Source organism: Chiroxiphia lanceolata, chromosome 21 (assembly GCF_009829145.1).
Source record: "Chiroxiphia lanceolata isolate bChiLan1 chromosome 21, bChiLan1.pri, whole genome shotgun sequence".
In the NCBI taxonomy this organism is placed as follows: domain Eukaryota; kingdom Metazoa; phylum Chordata; class Aves; order Passeriformes; family Pipridae; genus Chiroxiphia; species Chiroxiphia lanceolata.
The window spans coordinates 83528-103785 of NC_045657.1; the positions used below are offsets into that span (position 1 = coordinate 83528).

The window sequence follows — 20258 nt, forward strand, 5'->3', positions numbered from 1 at the left end:
AGCTTGCCATCGCAGTTAACCGCAGAGAACCTCTGACAGTGTTCATCATAACTCAGAATGGCTTGATCAGTATTTTATAGTCTTTATTTCCTGTAGTTTGTGTTAGAACATAATTTAGTTCACAGGTAGGTAGAAATATAGTGAATAGGAAGGTGATTTCGATCTCTGTCTACCAGCCATTCACTTTTTCCAGAAGTTGCAGTTAACATAATGCACTTAAAGTACTTGCTACATCTAGAGTTGGAAAGCGGGGGCAAATGACAGAATGCCGCATCTCTGGGGAAAAAAAAAAGGAAAAAAATCAAAAGTCTGCCGGAAAGCACAGGAGTTGAAAAAAGGTCTTATTGATCATCAGAGACCTGACGTACAGAAGGTAACTGCTGAGTAGCAAATACTTGTTCACATACTTTTGTGCTATTTAACATGTACTTAAAAGCTGTATCTATGACATCACATGCTTTAGAAACACTTTAGGTTGGTTTCCCCTCCTCCCTTAAAATAAAATCTCCCCTTAATGTCTTTTTTTTTTTTTTACACAACATGAAAACAGGAGTTTTCATGAAGATTGGCTCATGTCCTTGAAAAGACAAAACTGTTAGCATTACTATTGTTAATATGATTTTTTTTCTTCCCACTCTCCAAGGAGACCCAATTTCATACTTAGTACTGAATGAAGGCCAGGGTTCCCCAATGTCTGCAGTATTAATTACACCAGTGGGAGTTTTCATATGTAAGAATCAGTATTTGAGTGATGCAATAGGAATTGCATGAAGACACAGTGGAGCACTGTCTCTTAAATTCAAGGCCAGAGTCTTAAGCACTCAGTTTTCCACCTTTATTCATACCAATTTACTTTGAAAAATGTTTCTGTAGTCAAGGATTTTAAAAAATTGAACCCAAATTCACAACTCTCAAGTCAAACTGCACTCAAAAGTGAAGGAAGCTTACATGAAGTAGAAAGCTTTCAATTACTTCTCTTGACACCAAGTTTTCATCATTCTTAATGTAGGAGTAACTACACTGTGTATGATGTGTGTGGTAACTCAGCTTCCTCTTAAGGAGCCACCTATAAAACAGTGTGTTAACTTTGAAAGATTAAACAGGAGCATGCCAGAAATGTCACTGTACCCAGATCAGTGAAACAGGAAAATGTGGGTAACTACTTTGTTAGTGACCTTGATGATGCAGAATCCAGAGGGGTGGAGCACAAGATGACTGAGAACTGAAAGCCAAGTTCAGCCTTCCGGAAAGAATGGTGGGGAAAAGGAAGGTGGTGGTGGGCAAGGGGAGGGGAGGCCCTGCTACTGTCTCCAGCTAACTAATAAGGAACTAAAAGAAGACAAAGACTCATATAGCAAGACAACAACCAATTGTCACAAACTGCAACAAGAGAAATTCTCTTGTTAGAAGTTAGGTTAAGTCTGGAACAGGTTGCCCAGAGAGACTGTGTGTCCAGCCAGCCTAGACAAAGTCCTGAGCAAACCATGCTATGAGTTGGACTTCCAGATTCCCCTTGCAAACTACATGACTCTAAACTTCTAAGTGGACCTGTTACTAAGCAAGACAGTACCCCTGCAGCAGGCACCTGGGCTGTAAATACAGCTGCCCGTTTGTTGATACAAACTTTCGGAGACATTGCAGCCACTCCGAAGCAAATGCTGCAGTTAGCCAAAAGCTGTGAAGTGGTACTTGAAAAGGAATTCTGCCACAGGTATTTCACAAGTTGCAGAAAAGTTTAAACTAAATCAGAATTCTAAATCAGAACTCTAAATTTTCCTTTTCTACATTGCCCCAGAGTATGCAAGCAGAAACCACAATGACAAGCATCCAGTACACACTACACTGCTCTTCTACCCTTTTAGTTTTACAAATGAAATTTTAACCAGTAACATAGCAGCTAGTAATTATGAACACAATTAGCAAATAGTTTTTTAAAGACTGTCTCTTGAAGACCTCTAAGTAAAGTTCCTCTTGGCCATCTGCTAGCTAATAATACTAATCTACTACTGACAGAGCTCCTTAAGGGTATGTGCCACCACAAAATAGATGAAGAGATGAAAGAGTGACACTGGTGTAGAAATATAAAAAAGCAAACCTCTCACACACTTCCCTCTGTCAGAAACCAGTGTCAGACTGACTGCCCTCAGATGTGCCTTCATATGAATGTTCCAGTACAATGCCACAACAGTACAGCACATACGGCTTTGGGGACTTATCAAACAGAAAATATATGACTGAAACCGTGGAACTACACTGAGGTTTTTTTGTTTGCTTTGCTTTCCATCTGACCCTTCAGCAGAAGTTAGTAACTACTTGGCACTATTTTTAGATAAAGGTTAGAAAAGATGCAGCTTCTGTACCCTTACACCTACACAAGGAAGCAATATAATTCAACTTACCCACCACATAATGGACTAAAAAAATGCAACTCATGCCTAAATTTCATGAAGAAGCATTTTCTTACGAGGCTTCAAGGTCCCAGAAAAAAACCCAACAAACTAATATGTTTCATAAATAGTTGTTCAGCCATCCATTTTTTCCTCCTCGAAATAGCTTCTTTTCAGTTCACAAAAGTCTCTTTAACGTCAAACTTGCCTCTGTTTTAAACCTTTCCAACACAATTCGGCACTTACCACTTAAGTAATTCAGAACAGCTGTGCGTAATTAGTGATCACTCTTCTTAAACTTACATGTCTCAAAAACCCAGTTGAACAGACACTGGGATCAGCAAAACTCCCAAAAGCTGTTCAGTGTGACAGTACATCACCACTTTAACAGACACTATTTCCAAGAACATGAGGGGTTAATTTTTTTACAGTTGTTGAAATGTAGAGCTAGCTCAATAATTTACCTTTTACTCAATTGGTGCATACAAATTTTGTATCCAGTGAAATACAAACTTCAAGAATTAAGCAAATTAGGTTTAATACTAATGACTATAGCTGTATTTCTAGTACAGTTGAAAACTGATTTGCATTATTTGAATCAGTTGAGAAATACTGATTTTTTAAATTTATTTTTTTAACTGAAAACAAATTTTACATTTTACAAGAGTGCAATCTACATTGAACTTTAATATGATTAAATGACTCCTGGCTCTGCTATAGATTCCCTAAATAATCACTGCAAAATGTAACCTTCATGTGGAAATCATTTTAATGTGCTCTTTAAACAATCTCCTCTGCCTTCCCACAATAAGGGTGGCTCTCCACTTTCCCTCCTTAGAACCGAGGTTTCACTTTTGAACTTACAGTATGGTTTCAGATAGCACCTTGTTAACATTCATGATTAATGATGAGTTGTATCTCCACAGGGCTGTATCCCTGACAAGGGATTCTCTGGGAAGGTCTCTTTGAAGGGGCTTCCGACAGTGATAAATGAGGGCAACATCCATGGGAACATTCACACTGTCCCCATAGGCATGTAGGACGGAGTGGACAGAAGTCTGAATCACCTTTTGTGGATCAACTATCATCTTCCTGGGATTGATTACATCTTTCCTGTCAGGCTCTCTGTGAACATGCTGTAATATGTTAACACCTGGCACAGTATTCCAGGACGAGATGTTGAACATGTGAGTAGAGATGGTTTCTGGGAAGATATGGTTCTCGAAGAGGAAAATGCCAGTCCCTGGATTTTGTTCCTGAAGGCTGCTCATCATTGTTTTCCAGTTTGGATGCTTAAGAGGAAGAATTATTTCATCAGCATCATTAAGAACCACAAACCTGCTCCTTTGCATGTTACGGTATATACAGTCATTTAGAGCTGTGATTTGTCCGTAATAGCCAATGTGTGTTCCATCTTGCATGAAGTGCCATCTAGAGGAAACCTTGAGGTGTGAGTTTATCGGCCAGGGAATTATCTCTACAGTTCCTTCTTCTATATAAAACTTCAAGACTTTCTCCATCAGGTGGCTGCAGTTGTTCTTATAGATCACCACTTTCTGTGCTCCAAGAATCTTGTACATTTCCAGACTCTGTATGAACTGCAAGACATTGTTGTAGTTTCCAAACATGGCAGAGATGCACACAGTGAAGTCAACAGAAAAGGGCTCAGGCTTGCGGTTTTTAATTTCAAACCTTGGCAGCTGGTCAATATTTCCATGTGCAAACGGATGAATTGATACATGCGTTGGATCACAGTTTTCAGGTTCCAAACAAACTATATCTGCTGCACCATAAGGGAATCCAAATCTATCTGAGTGAACATCAATTTTTGCATTTGATACATAGATCTTTCCATTGGGCTGACAGCAGAACCAGCAGTACAGTTGTTTCACATCTTCGTGGTGAACAATCCCAATCACACGAGTGACTTTGCTTTCTCTGTCATCAAAGTATGGGGATATAATAAAAGTTCTGTTATCTTTTAATGGTGTTATTGTGCTATTGGCAATTTCCCCTCTACATTTGCTACCTTCTTGAATTACTTTTGGCTGGCGAGAAAGTCTCTGCAACCTAAGATAAGAAACTGTGACCACTGAAGTTAGAGTAATAATGCACACAGCAGCAACAAAGTAAGATTTTTTCCTGCCACACAACATTCTGAATTTATCTAAAGGTGGATGTAAGTTTCTTTGTCCTTGTACTTTATGTTGCCACATCTGCAGAAAAGAAAATACGTAGTGTATGAGATAATATCGACTCATGATCATTGCTCAAGAATTTCACAAATAAGACGGGGGTAAATCTCTATCATTTTGCACTGACTTAATCAGAGATTCAGCTACTGTGCTTTTATGTAAAATCAGCCACAGAACACACCTTTAATGGTATGGATGATACTGCACGTGACACTCTGAATGCCTCCATTTGTCAGGTGTGTGGAGCAGTTTCTGTACATGGAGGGGTCTGTAGGAGAATATAACAGAGGTCTATATACAGCAGCATAGGGAATAATTATTAATCATTATTATTAATCAATATTTTCTATAATCCAAATTTTAGAATAACCAATTTAATAATTAGGCAGTAATTCTTAAAGCAAAGCAAAACTTTTGTTTTCCCTACAGCGTATATTATGTAAAAAAAATCCTTGCAACCAGACTTCTCACAGACAAGCAAGAGGCTGATATATAAATTAAATGTATATAGAATTAATCAGGTTCATAATAAACATACTAATTGGGGATTGCACACAATGGTTCAGATATAATTGCTAATTTATAAATTTCCTAATTTGCAGTTCACCACAGATGAGGCAATACCTACAGAGGAAGGTCAATTCATACAATCCAGCAGTAGACAGGTGAAATCTATGCAGGTATTAAACTTATTCTCAGTTGGCAGCTCTACCCTACTTAGCACTGTACAAGGCAGGGCTTGCAGGAAAGGCCACCACATATTAATGCTCGCTGGAGATCAGGGCCCCCCACACTGCTTTAATGCTGGCTCAGCTCCTGGAACACTTACACTCCTGCTGCTGCAAGGACAGACAGGCAGCCCTGAGTACCTGCATGGCCACAATCCTGAGCAAGTGTTAATGCCCAGACTGGAGCTCAGGGCACTCTCAAGCAGTAATTTCTGCAAATGGAGCTCAGATTGAAGTTTTCTCTACAAATTCATCTTTAGGCATTGAGATATGATCCATAAACAGTAAAGTAACAGCAAGTCTCTTCAAAGGCCTGCTTGTATCACAAGGATCTTTGGAAAAAGAGTGTCCCAGATTAATCAAATTCACGCCAGATCAGAAAACTGGACTGGAAGAAGAGTTTCCCCAGCTGCCAGCAAGAAGTGTGGGGTAAAATGCCAACACGAAATAAAGTGATGCTGTTGCAGAGATGAAGAAAATGTTTCTAGTAGGCAAAAAATAATCGTTCATGCCTTCAGAATAATGTAAAATATTTTCACAACTGCTCTTTCATGAGAAAGCCAAGTAAGGAGAACTACAATCACAACATACCCTTTAAAATGCCCCATTTGCCAAGGGTTATGATTTACAGCAGCCTTTGCCAGCTACCAAGAAACTGCTTTACAGATTGGAACAGTGACAGGACACCAGAAATCTCACTGTATCCCACTAGGCGCAAAGCAGAAAAGGAGCAGCAGAAAGCACTGACTCCTCTGTCTTTGAAATGGAGAAGTCCTTCCCCCAGAAGTTCTTACAATTAGGATCAGAACTGCAAATACATGGTAAGAGTCTGCTACTGTCACATTGATTCAAAGAAACCTTTGAACAATCTGAAAAGCACTTTTATTACGGCCGGGGAATGCAAAGGGGCAGGTGTTTTCCCCAGTGCACTCCCCTGAGCAAAGGAATACCATAGCTTTTTACACAGTTTGAAAGTAGCAAGTTTAAAATTATCTATACTCTTTTTGCAGTCTGCCTTATCTAAATAGACACTTAGTTTTACCTCCTATTCTTACCATTATAGAGTAGTTACATAAAGTTTGATCATTTCAAACAGTTTCAGGTTCCCCACCCCTCTCTACGTGCTAAAAAGCCTTCCCTGCTCCCTAAGCTATTTTTATCTTAATTGCCCACAGTTTGGGCAGAAATTTTTAAGCAGTTTTACATTTTGCAAAGTCACACTTACACAGCTAAATTAACATAGCTAAATTTTATTTCATTTTCTATTTCAACATGACTTTCAGCTGGAGATTTGTGACTGAGAACAACTCAAATTTTCTAAGTCTTTTTATGAAACATTCTAAAGTACAAAAAGTTTCCCCCAAGCATTCTCATTCCAAGGATGTTATTATATAAATTAGCATTCTTACAACATAGAGGAGGTCACATTTAACATTTTTTCCTTAGTCTTATCTATTTATGACTTAAAAATATTGTTCAGTCTTATAAATAGTTTTTAACTAAAGAAATATCAAAACATGTCAACATTAAATAACAGAATCAATTTATTACCTGCTTTTTTCTTCTGCTTTTGCTAGCAGATAATAAACAAGAAGAAATACATATTTTCAACTGTTTTAAACAGTGAACACTGGAAAGGAAAAAGTACCTTTTAAAGCAGATAGCTGAGTGAAGTTCTGTTCAGTCCTCCATTTATTTTTTGCTAAGGTATTTTGCTGAGATAGTCTACCAATCGTTTATTTCAAACAGATAAAAACTTAAATATTTTTAAGGTAAATTGCAAGTATTATTCAATACAGAACAATACTGAGGGAAAAAAATCCTGGTACAACACCTAAGTCAGCTATGGACACGTATTTCAGATAGCTGGTGCTCTGTTAATGTCAGTAACAGCAGCCACACCTACTAGAAAAACAAGTTTTCCTTCTCTTGAGTAATGAATATAGTTGTGCCACAAGAACTTAATTTAAATTACAAATGAATGTGGAGTTGTTGAAGCAAATCAAACATAGGTGATTTTCTTGAGGCTACTTAAGTTTCCTTCTGGAAATTAATCTTTTGTGTCCATATATCCCCAGTTCACACACATACTTAAAAAGAACTAGAAAAAATATACCATATATCTGTATTTATTGGGCAATTATTTTTTTCCTAACACACTATAGGCCTAGTTCAAATAGGTAAATACAGATCCTGTGAGGACCTGTGAGAAAGTACTGAAACAACAGCAGGTTCTAGAAGCAAAGAAAAAGAGCAAAATCTAGAGCTCAAGACATACCAGAACACAGAATCTTAAAGAAAAGAAATACGCAGTTATTTAAGGAGTGAAAATCATGGTTTCCCCAACACTACTCATTAATTTTGACCTCCTAAAATAAACGGCACAGATATGTAGTCAGAAAATACATAAAGTCAGTGTAATTAGGAGCATTCAATTTCTTCACTACAGAGAGTACTTGGCAAATTTTAACTTCAAAAGTATGCTTTCAGCATATTTAAAAGGGTTTCTTTTATAAAAACAATAATAATTAAGTCCAATTTTGTATCTTTTAATTCCAATTAATATGCAAGTAGAACATGATATAAATTATGCAAATTTGTTTTAATGCTAAATTTAGCTACTGGTATCGATCGCTACTTTGCAGTATTCCCCCTAAGCAGGCTTTGTTCCTCCCCACTGCCCTGACAGACAGACTGCAGTCATATCACCTCCCAGTCTTTGTATTTGTTACTGTTTCATTAAGCAAGACAAGCTGTTCTAAAACCGCCTCAGAAGAAACACTCTTCCTTTCCCAATCACTTCTGCGTGCTTGGCCCAGGTTCAATTAATCTCCAATACAGGAGACTAGAAATCTCTGTCCCTTGTCCATTTGTGCATGGCAAGTAACAAGCCCTCATCATTGTTGGAAATTTTCTTTCTTAATACATGCCAGGATTACATTTTTTGAAGGTGCATCACATTGCGCAGTTACCTCTGAGCTCGTCATCAGCCAGTGATTAATACACATCTGCCCAGCTTGGTGGCCAAGTGCAGTTACACAATGTGTTTTCTTCTGCGGCAAGGTCACAAGAAAGAGCTCTTGTCACAGACCACAGAATGGCCTGGGTTGGACAGGACCTCTAAATATCATCTAGTTCCAGTCTCCCTGCTGTAGGTAGGGGCATATTTCAGTAGATCAGGCTGCTCAAATTAATCACATTTCTTCTTATTTCTTTTGTCACAGTCCTTCTAAAATTTTCTCTCAAAGCTCGTATGGGATCAAGAACACACCTACAAACTTTCATATACTTAAATCATCTTTTTTTTCCTTCCTAAACCAAGGAATCACTCATGCTTTAGCCACATTGTACCACTATGCTCACGACACATTTAATAAACTCCCATTATAGATTCTTCCAATACCCGGTCTGTCTTCTTAGAATTTTGAAATGGAAATTGTTCTGTATTGCCTTCCAACTGGATGTTGTTTTTACCTTTGCTGTACAGCTTCTACTTCCAGAACTTCTTTTCCGTCATCTGTCTTTAATCCTCCACAACTGACACTGTCCTTACTAAAAGGTGGATCCAAGCGCTAATTTAGTTCAAGAGCCATTTCTTGGTAATTGTTTATCTTCCTCACATGCTCTCTGCACTATGGCCTTCCTTTGTAACTTGGTTTCTTTGCATGGAGACAGCTGAAGACCTTTTAAGCTGCTCATTTCAGTATCTTCACAAAGTTTACACTGAGTGAAATTTTTGATAACTCTCAGTTTATTTATCTCCCAATCTAGGGTAAGGATAGGGGGTAAACTGATAGAGGTGATTGCAGAGCTTCAGTTGCTAATACGAAGTACTAGATTCAGTAGTACAGAAATAATAGACAGCCTAAGCCTTGGTTTATGCAGGGCCTAAATAAAAACCCACGACTAACAAACAGCCTTAGTAACTTATTATTTTTGAAAAAAGGTATTCTCTATCCTCTACTTTGTGATTTTTGTCAAAAGTAACAACACAAATCACTGGTGCTAAATAAAAATTCCAAATCATTTACCATCTTTATCTAGATTGTCTGTTGCTAATCTTTTCATAGATTACATTTTTCAGAAAGACTCTTTGACACACCGGTGTCCTTCCTCTCTTATAAGATCCAAAGTCAGGAGCATATTATTTGAAGGATTAAACTGAAGGCAGTATTATTCCACTCCTTGTAAAATACTGCTTAAAAAAAATTAAACTGGCCATTTCTATTCTAAATACACAGATGGTAAGCCAGACCAATATACAGTGTTGCCATATACTTATTTTGTGCCATTAGAACTAACAAACCACACAGTTCCCTGTACACTCATAAACTTCTCCATGATAATCTGCTGTGCATCCCTAAGCAAACTCCTCCTATGGTAAACAATTAGACTTTGTGTCCACTGGAAAAAAAATTGATCAGGCAAAATCAAAATTGCATGACATTAAAAGATTGTTATTTCATCTTTTTGTCTTTCACACTGTACTTTTTTTAGCTGGACCAGAGTTAATTTTCTCCACGGTAGCCAGCAGGGTGCTGTGTTTGGTGACCAAACTGAGTGTTTCAAACACATTGCTGTTTAGCTATCTCTGAGCAGTGCTCACACAGCGTCAAGGCCATCTCTGTTTCTCATGTGGCTCCTGTCCCAGAAGTAGGGCAGCACAAGAAACTTGCAGGGGATACAGCTGATCAAACCGATTCAAGACTCTTCCCACATCATATGATGCCACGCTCAGCAATCAAAGTTGGGGAGAGGAGGAGACTCGTGACTGACAACATGTGGCTTTCCAAGTTACCATCAGACCTGATGAAGCCCTGCTTTCCTGGAAATGGCTATAAATGTGCCTGCTAAGGGGACAGAATGAATAGATTCCATATTTTGCTTTGCTTGCGCACACAGCTTTGCTTTACCTCTTACACTCCTTATCTCAACCCATGAATTTTTCCACATTGGCCCTTCTGATTCTCTCCCCATTCCACTGTAAGGGGAAGGGTGAGCAGCTGAGCTGCCTAACAAGGTTAATCCACATCACACACTGGAACTACTCTTTAGAGCAGTTATGCACGCTTTAAATCCAAGATTAAAGTCCACGCTTGGCATGTGTTCAGATGTAGACTCAAAAAGCCTGGTTTGGACAATTTGATCTGTACCTTTAACTTACCATTGAGTGGTTAGCACCAGTACCGTAAAACAACGCTATAGCTGACGACCATCTGATTTTACATTTCTTGAATGGAAATAAACTCCCGAGCCTCTCCTGCGAGCGATGCCAGCTGCAGGAACCCGAGCGGGTGTCGCAGCCCAGCCCCGCCCGGGTCCCGCCGGGCCGACCACGCGCGCACGGCGACGGCAGAGCGGGGGCTCTCCCGGCCTTCGGTCCCGCCGCTCGAGCGGGGCCGCGCAGCGCCGCCGCCACCAGCGCCCCGAGCGGGCTCCGCCGGGGGAGGTGGGCCGGTGCTACCGGAGCCCTCGCGCCCCTTCCCCGGCCACCTCTGCGGCACGGACAGCGGCAGCCGCAAGGCGCCCCTAAGCCGAGCCCGGCAGGTGCGCTCGATCCCGTCATCTGCCGCCCGGCGAGGCGGCGCCGGCTGCGGCCAGGGGGATCCCGCAAGTCCTCGCCCAGGCCGTGCCTCAGGCAGAGCCCCCGCCCGCCGCGGGCCGGGTGGGGCCGTTCGCATCCGCCCCCGCACGGCGCTCCCGGGGCGGCTGCTCGCAGTATCGAGCCGGGCTGGTGACTCCGCACGGATCGCTGGACACGGCACCGGCACCGGCACCGGCGGCCGGCGAGCAGCCCCTGCCAGCGGCCCCAGCGGAGCGCGGCCCGAGGAGGCCCATCCGGCGGGCAGGGGAGACTCGGCCGGAGGCGGCGGGAAGCCCGGGGCGGGCGGTGACCTCACCTCTGCGCCTCTGGCCGCGCCCGCTACCGCCCCGTCCCCCGGGGCGTTGGGCAGGGAGGCCCCAGGCGAGACGCGGCGGCCAGTCCCGGAGCATTTCGGGGAGCAAGGTCTGCCCGGCCCGCGGCGGCCCCGGGCGGGCCGATCGCGCAGGTCCACGTGCCGTGTGCCGGGGAGACGCATCCCTGGAATGAGCGGCATAGACAGCCCAGGTGCAGGAGAAGGACCTCAGCAGTGCCGCACCGTGCTCGGGGAAGTCTCCGGACTCGACCCTGACGCTGAACTATCACTTACACATTAACTTGTGTAAAATGGAGAAACACAAGCTAAGCGTTATATTTTCGAAATCCGAATCAATCTTTTAAAAAGTACTGGGAAATTTGATAATTACACAACGATAAAATCCAGTAGTTTACAGGAGTCCTGTCTACTTTTGGAGACAGACCTGATAGCTGAATCAGTCCTACAACAAAATACAATGTTGCCATTTGAACGAGTTCCATGGTGGGGTACTTTTTTCTAGTGTCAAAGGTAATAAGTTACAGACCTTTTTTTTCCCCTGTATTAGAGAATTTAAACATACAATGCATTTATTGCTGGGGAGAAGGTAGCATTAAATGCGTATGGTAACACCTTTACATTTCATTATTACACTTCAAATTGTAGCATAGCCAACACAGTTCACTTTCAAAGCCAAAGATGTGTCTCTCCAAGGGGATGTATCCTTGATAAGAGCTACGTCACACCAATTTCCTGCAAAGACATATAACAGTGTCATCAGGTACTTCCCAATCATGTGTAAATATCATTAAAAAACAGCAGACTGAAGCCTCAAACACCGTTTGTGAACCAAATAATTTTTTCAATTTTGAAAATCTCTTCCCTGGATACATTGATTCAGTTCACATATCAAATGCATATATAATTACACAGTACATAAAAGGGCTACTTTCCTAAATCACTGCAAAATGTAACCTTCATGTGGAAATCATTTTAATGTGCTCTTTAAACAATCTCCTCTGCCTTCCCACAATAAGGGTGGCTCTCCACTTTCCCTCCTTAGAACCGAGGTTTCACTTTTGAACTTACAGTATGGTTTCAGATAGCACCTTGTTAACATTCATGATTAATGATGAGTTGTATCTCCACAGGGCTGTATCCCTGACAAGGGATTCTCTGGGAAGGTCTCTTTGAAGGGGCTTCCGACAGTGATAAATGAGGGCAACATCCATGGGAACATTCACACTGTCCCCATAGGCATGTAGGACGGAGTGGACAGAAGTCTGAATCACCTTTTGTGGATCAACTATCATCTTCCTGGGATTGAAAACATCTTTCCTGTCAGGCTCTCTGTGAACATGCTGTAATATGTTAACACCTGGCACAGTATTCCAGGACGAGATGTTGAACATGTGAGTAGAGATGGTTTCTGGGAAGATATGGTTCTCGAAGAGGAAAATGCCAGTCCCTGGATTTTGTTCCTGAAGGCTGCTCATCATTGTTTTCCAGTTTGGATGCTTAAGAGGAAGAATTATTTCATCAGCATCATTAAGAACCACAAACCTGCTCCTTTGCATGTTACGGTATATACAGTCATTTAGAGCTGTGATTTGTCCATAATAGCCAATGTCTTTTGCATCCATAGAAAAGTGCCATTTAGAGGAAACCTTGAGGTGTGAGTTTATCGGCCAGGGAATTATCTCTACAGTTCCTTCTTCTATATAAAACTTCAAGACTTTCTCCATCAGGTGGCTGCAGTTGTTCTTATAGATCACCACTTTCTGTGCTCCAAGAATCTTGTACATTTCCAGACTCTGTATGAACTGCAAGACATTGTTGTAGTTTCCAAACATGGCAGAGATGCACACAGTGAAGTCAACAGAAAAGGGCTCAGGCTTGCGGTTTTTAATTTCAAACCTTGGCAGCTGGTCAATATTTCCATGTGCAAACGGATGAATTGATACATGCGTTGGATCACAGTTTTCAGGTTCCAAACAAACTATATCTGCTGCACCATAAGGGAATCCAAATCTATCTGAGTGAACATCAATTTTTGCATTTGATACATAGATCTTTCCATTGGGCTGACAGCAGAACCAGCAGTACAGTTGTTTCACATCTTCGTGGTGAACAATCCCAATCACACGAGTGACTTTGCTTTCTCTGTCATCAAAGTATGGGGATATAATAAAAGTTCTGTTATCTTTTAATGGTGTTATTGCATTTTGAGCAATTTTCCCCCTACAAAGCTGACCTGCTGGACTGGCAGTTGTTGCCTGGGGGAAGATTTTTCTAGTTATTGTATTCGGTAGCTGAAGATCCTTCCAGTAGCAGATTAAAATGCTTGCAAAAATAACAATACATGCAACAACAGCACATATATGTTTTTTTCCACAGTGTATCATTGCTGAATTTCACAATTTGCAAATTAATAGACTTTTATACTCAGTCTTCAATTCACTTTCTCTAAAACAAAACAAACACACAAAAAATGCAATTTTAGTGATTTGCCAAAAAGGAGTAATGTTTTGTATGGACCTGTACTCTCTTAAATATAACTGTTACTGTTTTGATACCTCAAAATCTAGTATGAAGAGCTGACTTTTCATAAAGGTTTGGAAAAAAGTGAGAGATTCTCTTACACCTCCTCATTCCGAGCTTTGTTATATTTTACTCTATAATTGGGCGCAGTGCAACAGGTTCAGCTGTTTTGATACATAGTAATGGTAATATAGTGTAATATAGTGTAATTTGAATCACTTTGAGGCCTAGAAGAAACTTTATGTTTGAGAGAACCCACATTCCTTATCATTTGATGTTCTGAGAAGTTTGTAAAACTGGAGAATTATCTTTTCCCCTCTTCTTCCTAAAAAGGTGCTGTGAACACAAACTGCATTTGTATGAGTGATCCCGTCACAGTCTCTCAGTGTCCCGATTACCAAGTCACAATGAAAATGTTTTCAGAGCCTAATGTGTTTTGGAGCCTAGTAGGATCCTATGGTATTCAACACTGTCTAGGATCTTTTCATTTGATAAGGCGACTGAGATTACATAAGTGTAAACTGCTTTTGCCACTAGGGATGCTAAGTCTCAGACCACAGTTCTAAACTGGCAGTTGATTTCAGTAGGACTGAGAAGGTCTTGGAGGTGCTGCTGGACAAGGAGCTTGACGTGACCTGGCAACGTGCACTAGCAGCCCAGAAAGCCTGTGTCCTAGATTGCATCAAAAGTAGATTCTCCACCTCTGCTCTGCTCTCGTGAAACCCCACCTGGAGAACTGCATCCAGCTCTGGGGTCCTCAGCATAAAAAGGACTGAGGAAGGTAGAGAAAACCAGAGCATCATGATAGAAACTTTTCTGTGGAGGATGATTTACTGCATAGGAGATGGGACAAATTTACTAAAGGGGGAGATGAAACAAAGTGATAATAAAGTTCAAATGTCTGTCACGATTTTTTGCAGAAATACGGGATCCAGGTTTGTTCGTTTGTTTCTTTGTTTTTATACAGATGCTAAGTGCAAAAAATCATTACACTGTTCTGGTGAAATATGTTTTCAACCGTCAATCTTACAGCAGGAAGCAATATGCCTTGAATAATTCTTGTTAAATTAGGCCTGGGAAACTTACAGGAAAATTGCATTTTTAAGATTTAAGAAATAGTAGAAAACTAGTAGTGTCTTCTTGCAATAAAGACCAAATCTTAAAATATGCTTTACCTTTTGGAACACCACTACTGTCTAGCCAATATAAAGAGAGCAATTCCTGTATATATCTCTGCACAGAAGTCTCCATCTTAGTTTTATGTACAAGTTATGCAAAGCAGGAAGTTCACTCAAATGTTCCCTTGTCCCTCACGTCTCCTAGGTGAAGCAATCTCCTGCTCCTTTTTGAACTATGTACAAACAAACTTTTGCTATTGTTTCTCTTCACTTTTTGTATGTATACCTTACCCAATTTAGGCAATATAAATTCATCCCAATAACTTGTTTTCAAACAATCAATCGGTAGTTTTAGCATGCCAACAGCATTATTATCCACTTGATCTGGAAAAAAGTAGACTAGCATTCGAATTAGAAACCAGGGGCTTTGTAGGGCATGAAAGGTGACTGTGAGTAAAACTTTACAGACAGGGACACTAAAGAAACAAGTAAGTCGTTTTTACACAGGGACTTAGAAGTCTATACAAACTACAGAGACACACAGAGATCCATATACTCTGTTTAAATAACCTACTCATCAAATAACTGTTTAATTTCTGGTAAGCTCCAGTGGTTACTGAGCATCATCCCATTTCTGTCTTTCATTTTGACCTGTTTAAAGGGATATTAGGTGATACACAAATTTTCCAAGAAAGGGATGGCATCAGTTCCCAAATATGAAATATGATTTTGGGTTCAGGCTTGTGCCACTTCTTTTGGAATCCACAGGCTGCAACCATTAGCTGATATCCACTGAACCAGGTGATTAAAACACTAAGTTTCTCTTTTTTTCAGATGGGATGGGATCTTTAAAAAATGCAGCATTTCAACTCTCGTCACAGCAATAATTTCTCACCAGAAATAGCCACTGTCATTCTGAAAAAGGATTATACACGAGGACTTAAGAGAAACTTATTGTACTGCTTTGTACTTCCTTTGTTCAGACAAACATATATTGTCAAAGCCTCACTTCGTATAGGATGGCATTCCAGTAAGGAACAAATGAGCACTGTTTCCACTTGTCTGATATCGCTGTGGTCTCTGTTACCAAAGAAAATATTTTCTGTGTTCAGAAACTGAAAACTATCTTTCCTCTTCAAAAGAGGAATTTTAAAACACGTTAGCCACTCCGGACCTTCTCTGTTTGCTTAGGTTACTTGCAGTACAGAGAAGAAACCGGAAGACAGTGTTTAACTGCAAGGTGTGTTATATGAACAAAGTTGGAGAAACTTATTCACACACCAAAAAAAGAACCTTGCTTTTAATAACTGTTGTAGTGAAGTTTTATAAAACACTGTCACCCATTTTGCCTGGAATAGTTAAGACAACACCGCGGCATTTTTCAGTTGTTACATAAAGTGAAAAAAAATGGAGTTTGTGTTTGTTCTGTGCAGTCTTGATACTTCACCAGAACGCACAAAACCATGCACTTCTGAACATCAGAGGAATCAAACGATAGTATATTTACTCACAGTTTCAAGCCTCATTGTGTAGTACTTCACGCTTTCCAGTGCTCCAATTCTGCTTCCACTGAAATGAGAGACCTCACAACCTTGCGTGTTCCCCATCTGCTTCCTCTACAATTGTACTAATGCTTTTGACTGTCTGTGGGGAAACCCCGTGACTCTGTTAACTTCCTGTACAGCAAATTAGCTTGCTTTCTGTTTCTGTCATTTTCTCAGGATAAACAAATTTGACTTGGAGATTTCTCTGATCAGGATTTAAACATTTCCCATTAGATCAACTGTAACCTAATGTGTTTCATCTTAAATAGCCCCTTGTGTTTTTCAGAGGAGCTTTTGGTAAACTTAGTCCTGCCAAGATTATCTCTTTAGCTTTATAATGATAAAATCAATACAAAATTGTGTACACAGTTATGAGACCAGAAAATAAAACTTCATATTTAATCACATCAAATTAATCTAGCACAGCAGGTGTTTGAAATAGTAGATAGATATAATTTGAGTCAACACTTGCTTGGCCGGTGGACCTGTATTAATAGCCAACATAAACACTAACTTAAATGAAGGTGCAGACTGGGTGAGCAGACATGCAAAAGAATAGAAATATTTATTTTTTTTGGGGGGGGAGCAAGCTGGATTTGTCTGCTTTATTAGCTATTTAGAGAGAAAACCTCTCAATTTCTCTTTTTAGGACTCACGGGGAAGAAACTGGTGGGGAAGAGGCCTCAAAAACCAGGACCCACTCTCTTGGTACCGTGGCAAGGAGAGCAGGACTGGCCATGGCTATGGCCACAGCCAACTCCCTTCCCTCCCCCAGAACCCAAGACCACCCAACAAGTCTGTGGGATGAGAGAGGTCTGGGGCCAAGCCAAGAAGCTGATCCTCAGGGTCCCCAGGGAACGATGCAAAACCACAACTGAGACAACCTGCTGTCAGGGTCTGGACCCCAGGGTCTGTGGGGCCTGAGCCTTAAAGGGCAGAGCTCAGGCAGGGGCTGAGGGCCCAGAGCTGAGCTTAAATGGGATCCTGGGCTCATGGAGGGTGTGCCAGATGGGCTGGTCAGGGCCATTATGGCAATTAGTACCCACAGGGCCCTGACAGAATGCTTTAAAAAGGTATTTTTCAACTGAGGTGCAAAACCTCAACATATATGCTTATAATAAAGGCCAGTTACTTAGAAAAAAGAATATCAGAAAACCAACAAACCACCAATACTATGAAAAACCAAAAAATTATTAGAAAAAGTCTTTTGCCTTTAAGACTTCGCATTTACTTTCATAAACCCGTGCCACAATGCCAGAGCTGCATCAATTTGCCCTGGGCACCATTGCATATGGATTTTCCAGAGGGCTTGTGTTCATGCCTGGACTCCTCCTTTTCTAAAGCAACTGTGTCACCTCACAGATGGAGGTTACTCCAAACTTCTGTACTCACCTTTGACTTCCAGTTTCTTTACTGAAATTTGCATTCCAAGAAGGCTCTTCTCCTGGCCCCCATTGTGATATCAGGAGTTTACTAAGCTGAGGGAAGAGCAGAAGTCAGCAAGAGGTGTCTCAGTCTGATTCTCTGTGACTCAGTATAAATAACTGGAGGAAAAAATCAGGTCACTGCCAATTGGACTTCGTACCAATATGTCCCTCATTCCTGGCACAGCTTTCCTTGGTGGCTACATTAATCGTTAATTAACTAGAGAGAGGGGAATGTTTGGCCACATTAAAAAACATCCCGAAGTACACTGACAAGTTTCCAGCGTTTCTGTGGAAACAGAAAGTTCACTGAGAATTTCTGTTTGTTCTGCCTAGTAAAAGGTGAAGGAGAAACAATGAAGTTCAGACACAGGTAAGAAGGGAGACCAAAGGGTTCACTTAAAAACACAAAGAATTACTTGGGCCATTTACCTTAAAGCACAGGCAAGGAAATTAGCTCATGAGAAAGATTTACAAAATAATAACTGAAAAATAAAAACATCAATGCCCCCTCCCCTGCAGCCTTAAGGCCCTTTCTTCTCTTGTCCCCCCTTCTCTCAGCTAAAAAATTCAGCAAATTTAGAAAAGTTTTAAATTCAAACATAATCATCATCTGGTGATCTTGGAGCCCTACACCCCTCACAGTGCATGCCAAAGTCAGCAGTTCAGTGTAAGCCCAAGAGTGAATTGTGTTCAAACGTGTCTATGTGTGTCCCACATCACCTCTCTTTTTCCATAAATATATGCAGGGAAAAAAAAAGCCCGTAAAAACTCACCTTCAGGATTTGAAAATCAAGTCTCCTCAGCAGTTACGAATGCACCCTCTTGGAGGCTGGTAGGTGAAATAAAAACTATTCCCCTCCCCTTCTCCCCGTTGTTGAAAGAATTAAAACAATTGCACTGCTAAACAATGCAGACAGGACTAATTGGACTTCCAAGTATGCTGTACTTGAAAGCAGCAAAGAACACCTCGTAATCTAAAAGGAAGTGTTGTTTTGTGGGTTTTTTTGAAACCTTCGCCTTTCTGCACCAGCTAGTTGCCCCTTTCCTTGCTTTCCATTTTTTGTCTCTTTGCCCTGCAAGAGAGTATGACATTATGTTCAACAAGTTATATATTCATTGTATTCATGTCAGACAGGCTCAATTTTGCAGTTTTGTATTATTACAAGAAATGGTAACCATTTGTTACAAATAACTTTCAGCATTTCCAGGGCTCTAGGGTGTTCCTTTTTGTTCAGAAATTATTTTATTTTATAAGGACAGTGGTGTCAATTAACAAATTATACTGAAAATAGCTTACCTAGCTGGTTATTTGCTACTTTTATTCTCTAGAGTTTGATGGATTTTTCTCCATATGTATGTGAGAAGAAATCTATTTGTTTTCTGACCTTGCTTGTTTGCTTTATATTAAGTTACAACATGCTTGCAAACCCAAAGCATGGATTGTCTGAAGCAAGTAATCATTGGAACACACCCTAACCCTAACCCAACCCCCACCCTAGCCTATTCTTCCTTGAAGCTGAAAAGCTGATTTCTGGCAGAAAGAACATGGCTATAGATGAAGTCCAGAAATATAAAAGATACTTCCTCCAATTCATTACTATCTGCACTTCCTTAGCACAACTGTGTTTTAATTGACGCAAAATGGGTGTTTTCATCCTTCCTAATGTGCTTATCTGACTTGCTCTTACCTCTGAGGTCTATTTGACTTTTTTTTTTTCCTTCACACCCCCCCAAGGAAAGGTCTGGTATATTCTCCAAATTTGATAAACAAATCTCCAGAGTAATAGGTCACAGCTATGGAAATACCGCAACACCATTATCGATTTCAGAAGAAAAATAAATGCAATTAACCAGTGCCATTCCTTGCATACCTAAGCACAGCCTGGCATCTAACTAACATAGGAACAAAGTTATTTGATATTTCCTTTTGGTTTTTCTCTCCCAGGTTACAAGACAAGAGGCTTGGACATAATGAGCATTTCATAAGCTCTTCAGTACTCATCTTTGGGTGTTGTATGACAAAAGTATGTTACCTTATAGTGAAAACTGCAATGCAGAAAGTAGTCCTCTCTCCCCCCTGTAATTTGACTCCATAACAATGTCAGTCTTGGATATTGTGACTGTTGGTTTTCCTTTCTAACTTTTTTCCCTTCTTTCCTTTGTGTATTTTCTATCCTCTTACCTATGGGAAGGAGAATAATTCCAATCAATTTTTCCATTTTAACTGATGCTATTAGTGAAAAGAACCATTTGGTAAATATGAGACACACTTATTGATGCTTCCTTGATAAAATATTTACAATTAAACACTGGAGATGACCTGGAGGAAAACTGTCTAGATCCAACTTATTTTTAAGACTACCAAGTAATAAAAGAGTCTTTAAACACTCTTCCTGTTTCTGGGGTATAACAGGAAAAAGA

The 20258-nt window shown here is 40.5% G+C and overlaps 1 protein-coding gene across 10 annotated transcripts; it reads right to left on the reverse strand.

The window, feature by feature from the left end:
• Nucleotides 1-455: 455 nt before the first annotated feature.
• LOC116796975 lies at nt 456-20206 on the reverse strand. Of its 10 annotated transcripts, none has more exons than XM_032708017.1 (4): nt 18478-18590; nt 17803-18395; nt 16378-16510; nt 456-4603 (listed from the first exon to the last, which is right to left on the reverse strand). In XM_032708017.1, the coding sequence occupies exons 3-4, from the start codon at nt 16471-16473 to the stop codon at nt 3248-3250; spliced, it is 1452 nt and encodes a 483-aa protein (XP_032563908.1). In that variant the 5' UTR covers nt 16474-16510; nt 17803-18395; nt 18478-18590; the 3' UTR covers nt 456-3247. The 10 variants fall into 10 exon arrangements, 9 of the variants coding, with proteins under 9 accessions (XP_032563908.1, XP_032563910.1, XP_032563909.1 ...); XM_032708021.1 differs by lacking the exons at nt 16378-16510; nt 18478-18590 and adding exons at nt 12297-13673; nt 18611-20206 and having other exon boundaries at nt 4455-4603; nt 17803-17888; XM_032708020.1 differs by lacking the exons at nt 456-4603; nt 16378-16510; nt 18478-18590 and adding exons at nt 4626-4850; nt 12297-13673; nt 18611-20206 and having other exon boundaries at nt 17803-17888.
• Between the last annotated feature and the right edge of the window lie 52 nt (nt 20207-20258).

Bases quoted from the DNA above. Each gene is read 5' to 3' on its own strand.
- LOC116796975 (XM_032708017.1), bottom strand. From the start codon at position 16,473: ATGGGGAACACGCAAGGTTGTGAGGTCTCTCATTTCAGTGGAAGCAGA. The intron at 4,604-16,377 runs GTGAGTAAATAT...TCTTTTCTGCAG, and splicing joins ACACAATGAGGCTTGAAACT to ATGTGGCAACATAAAGTACA.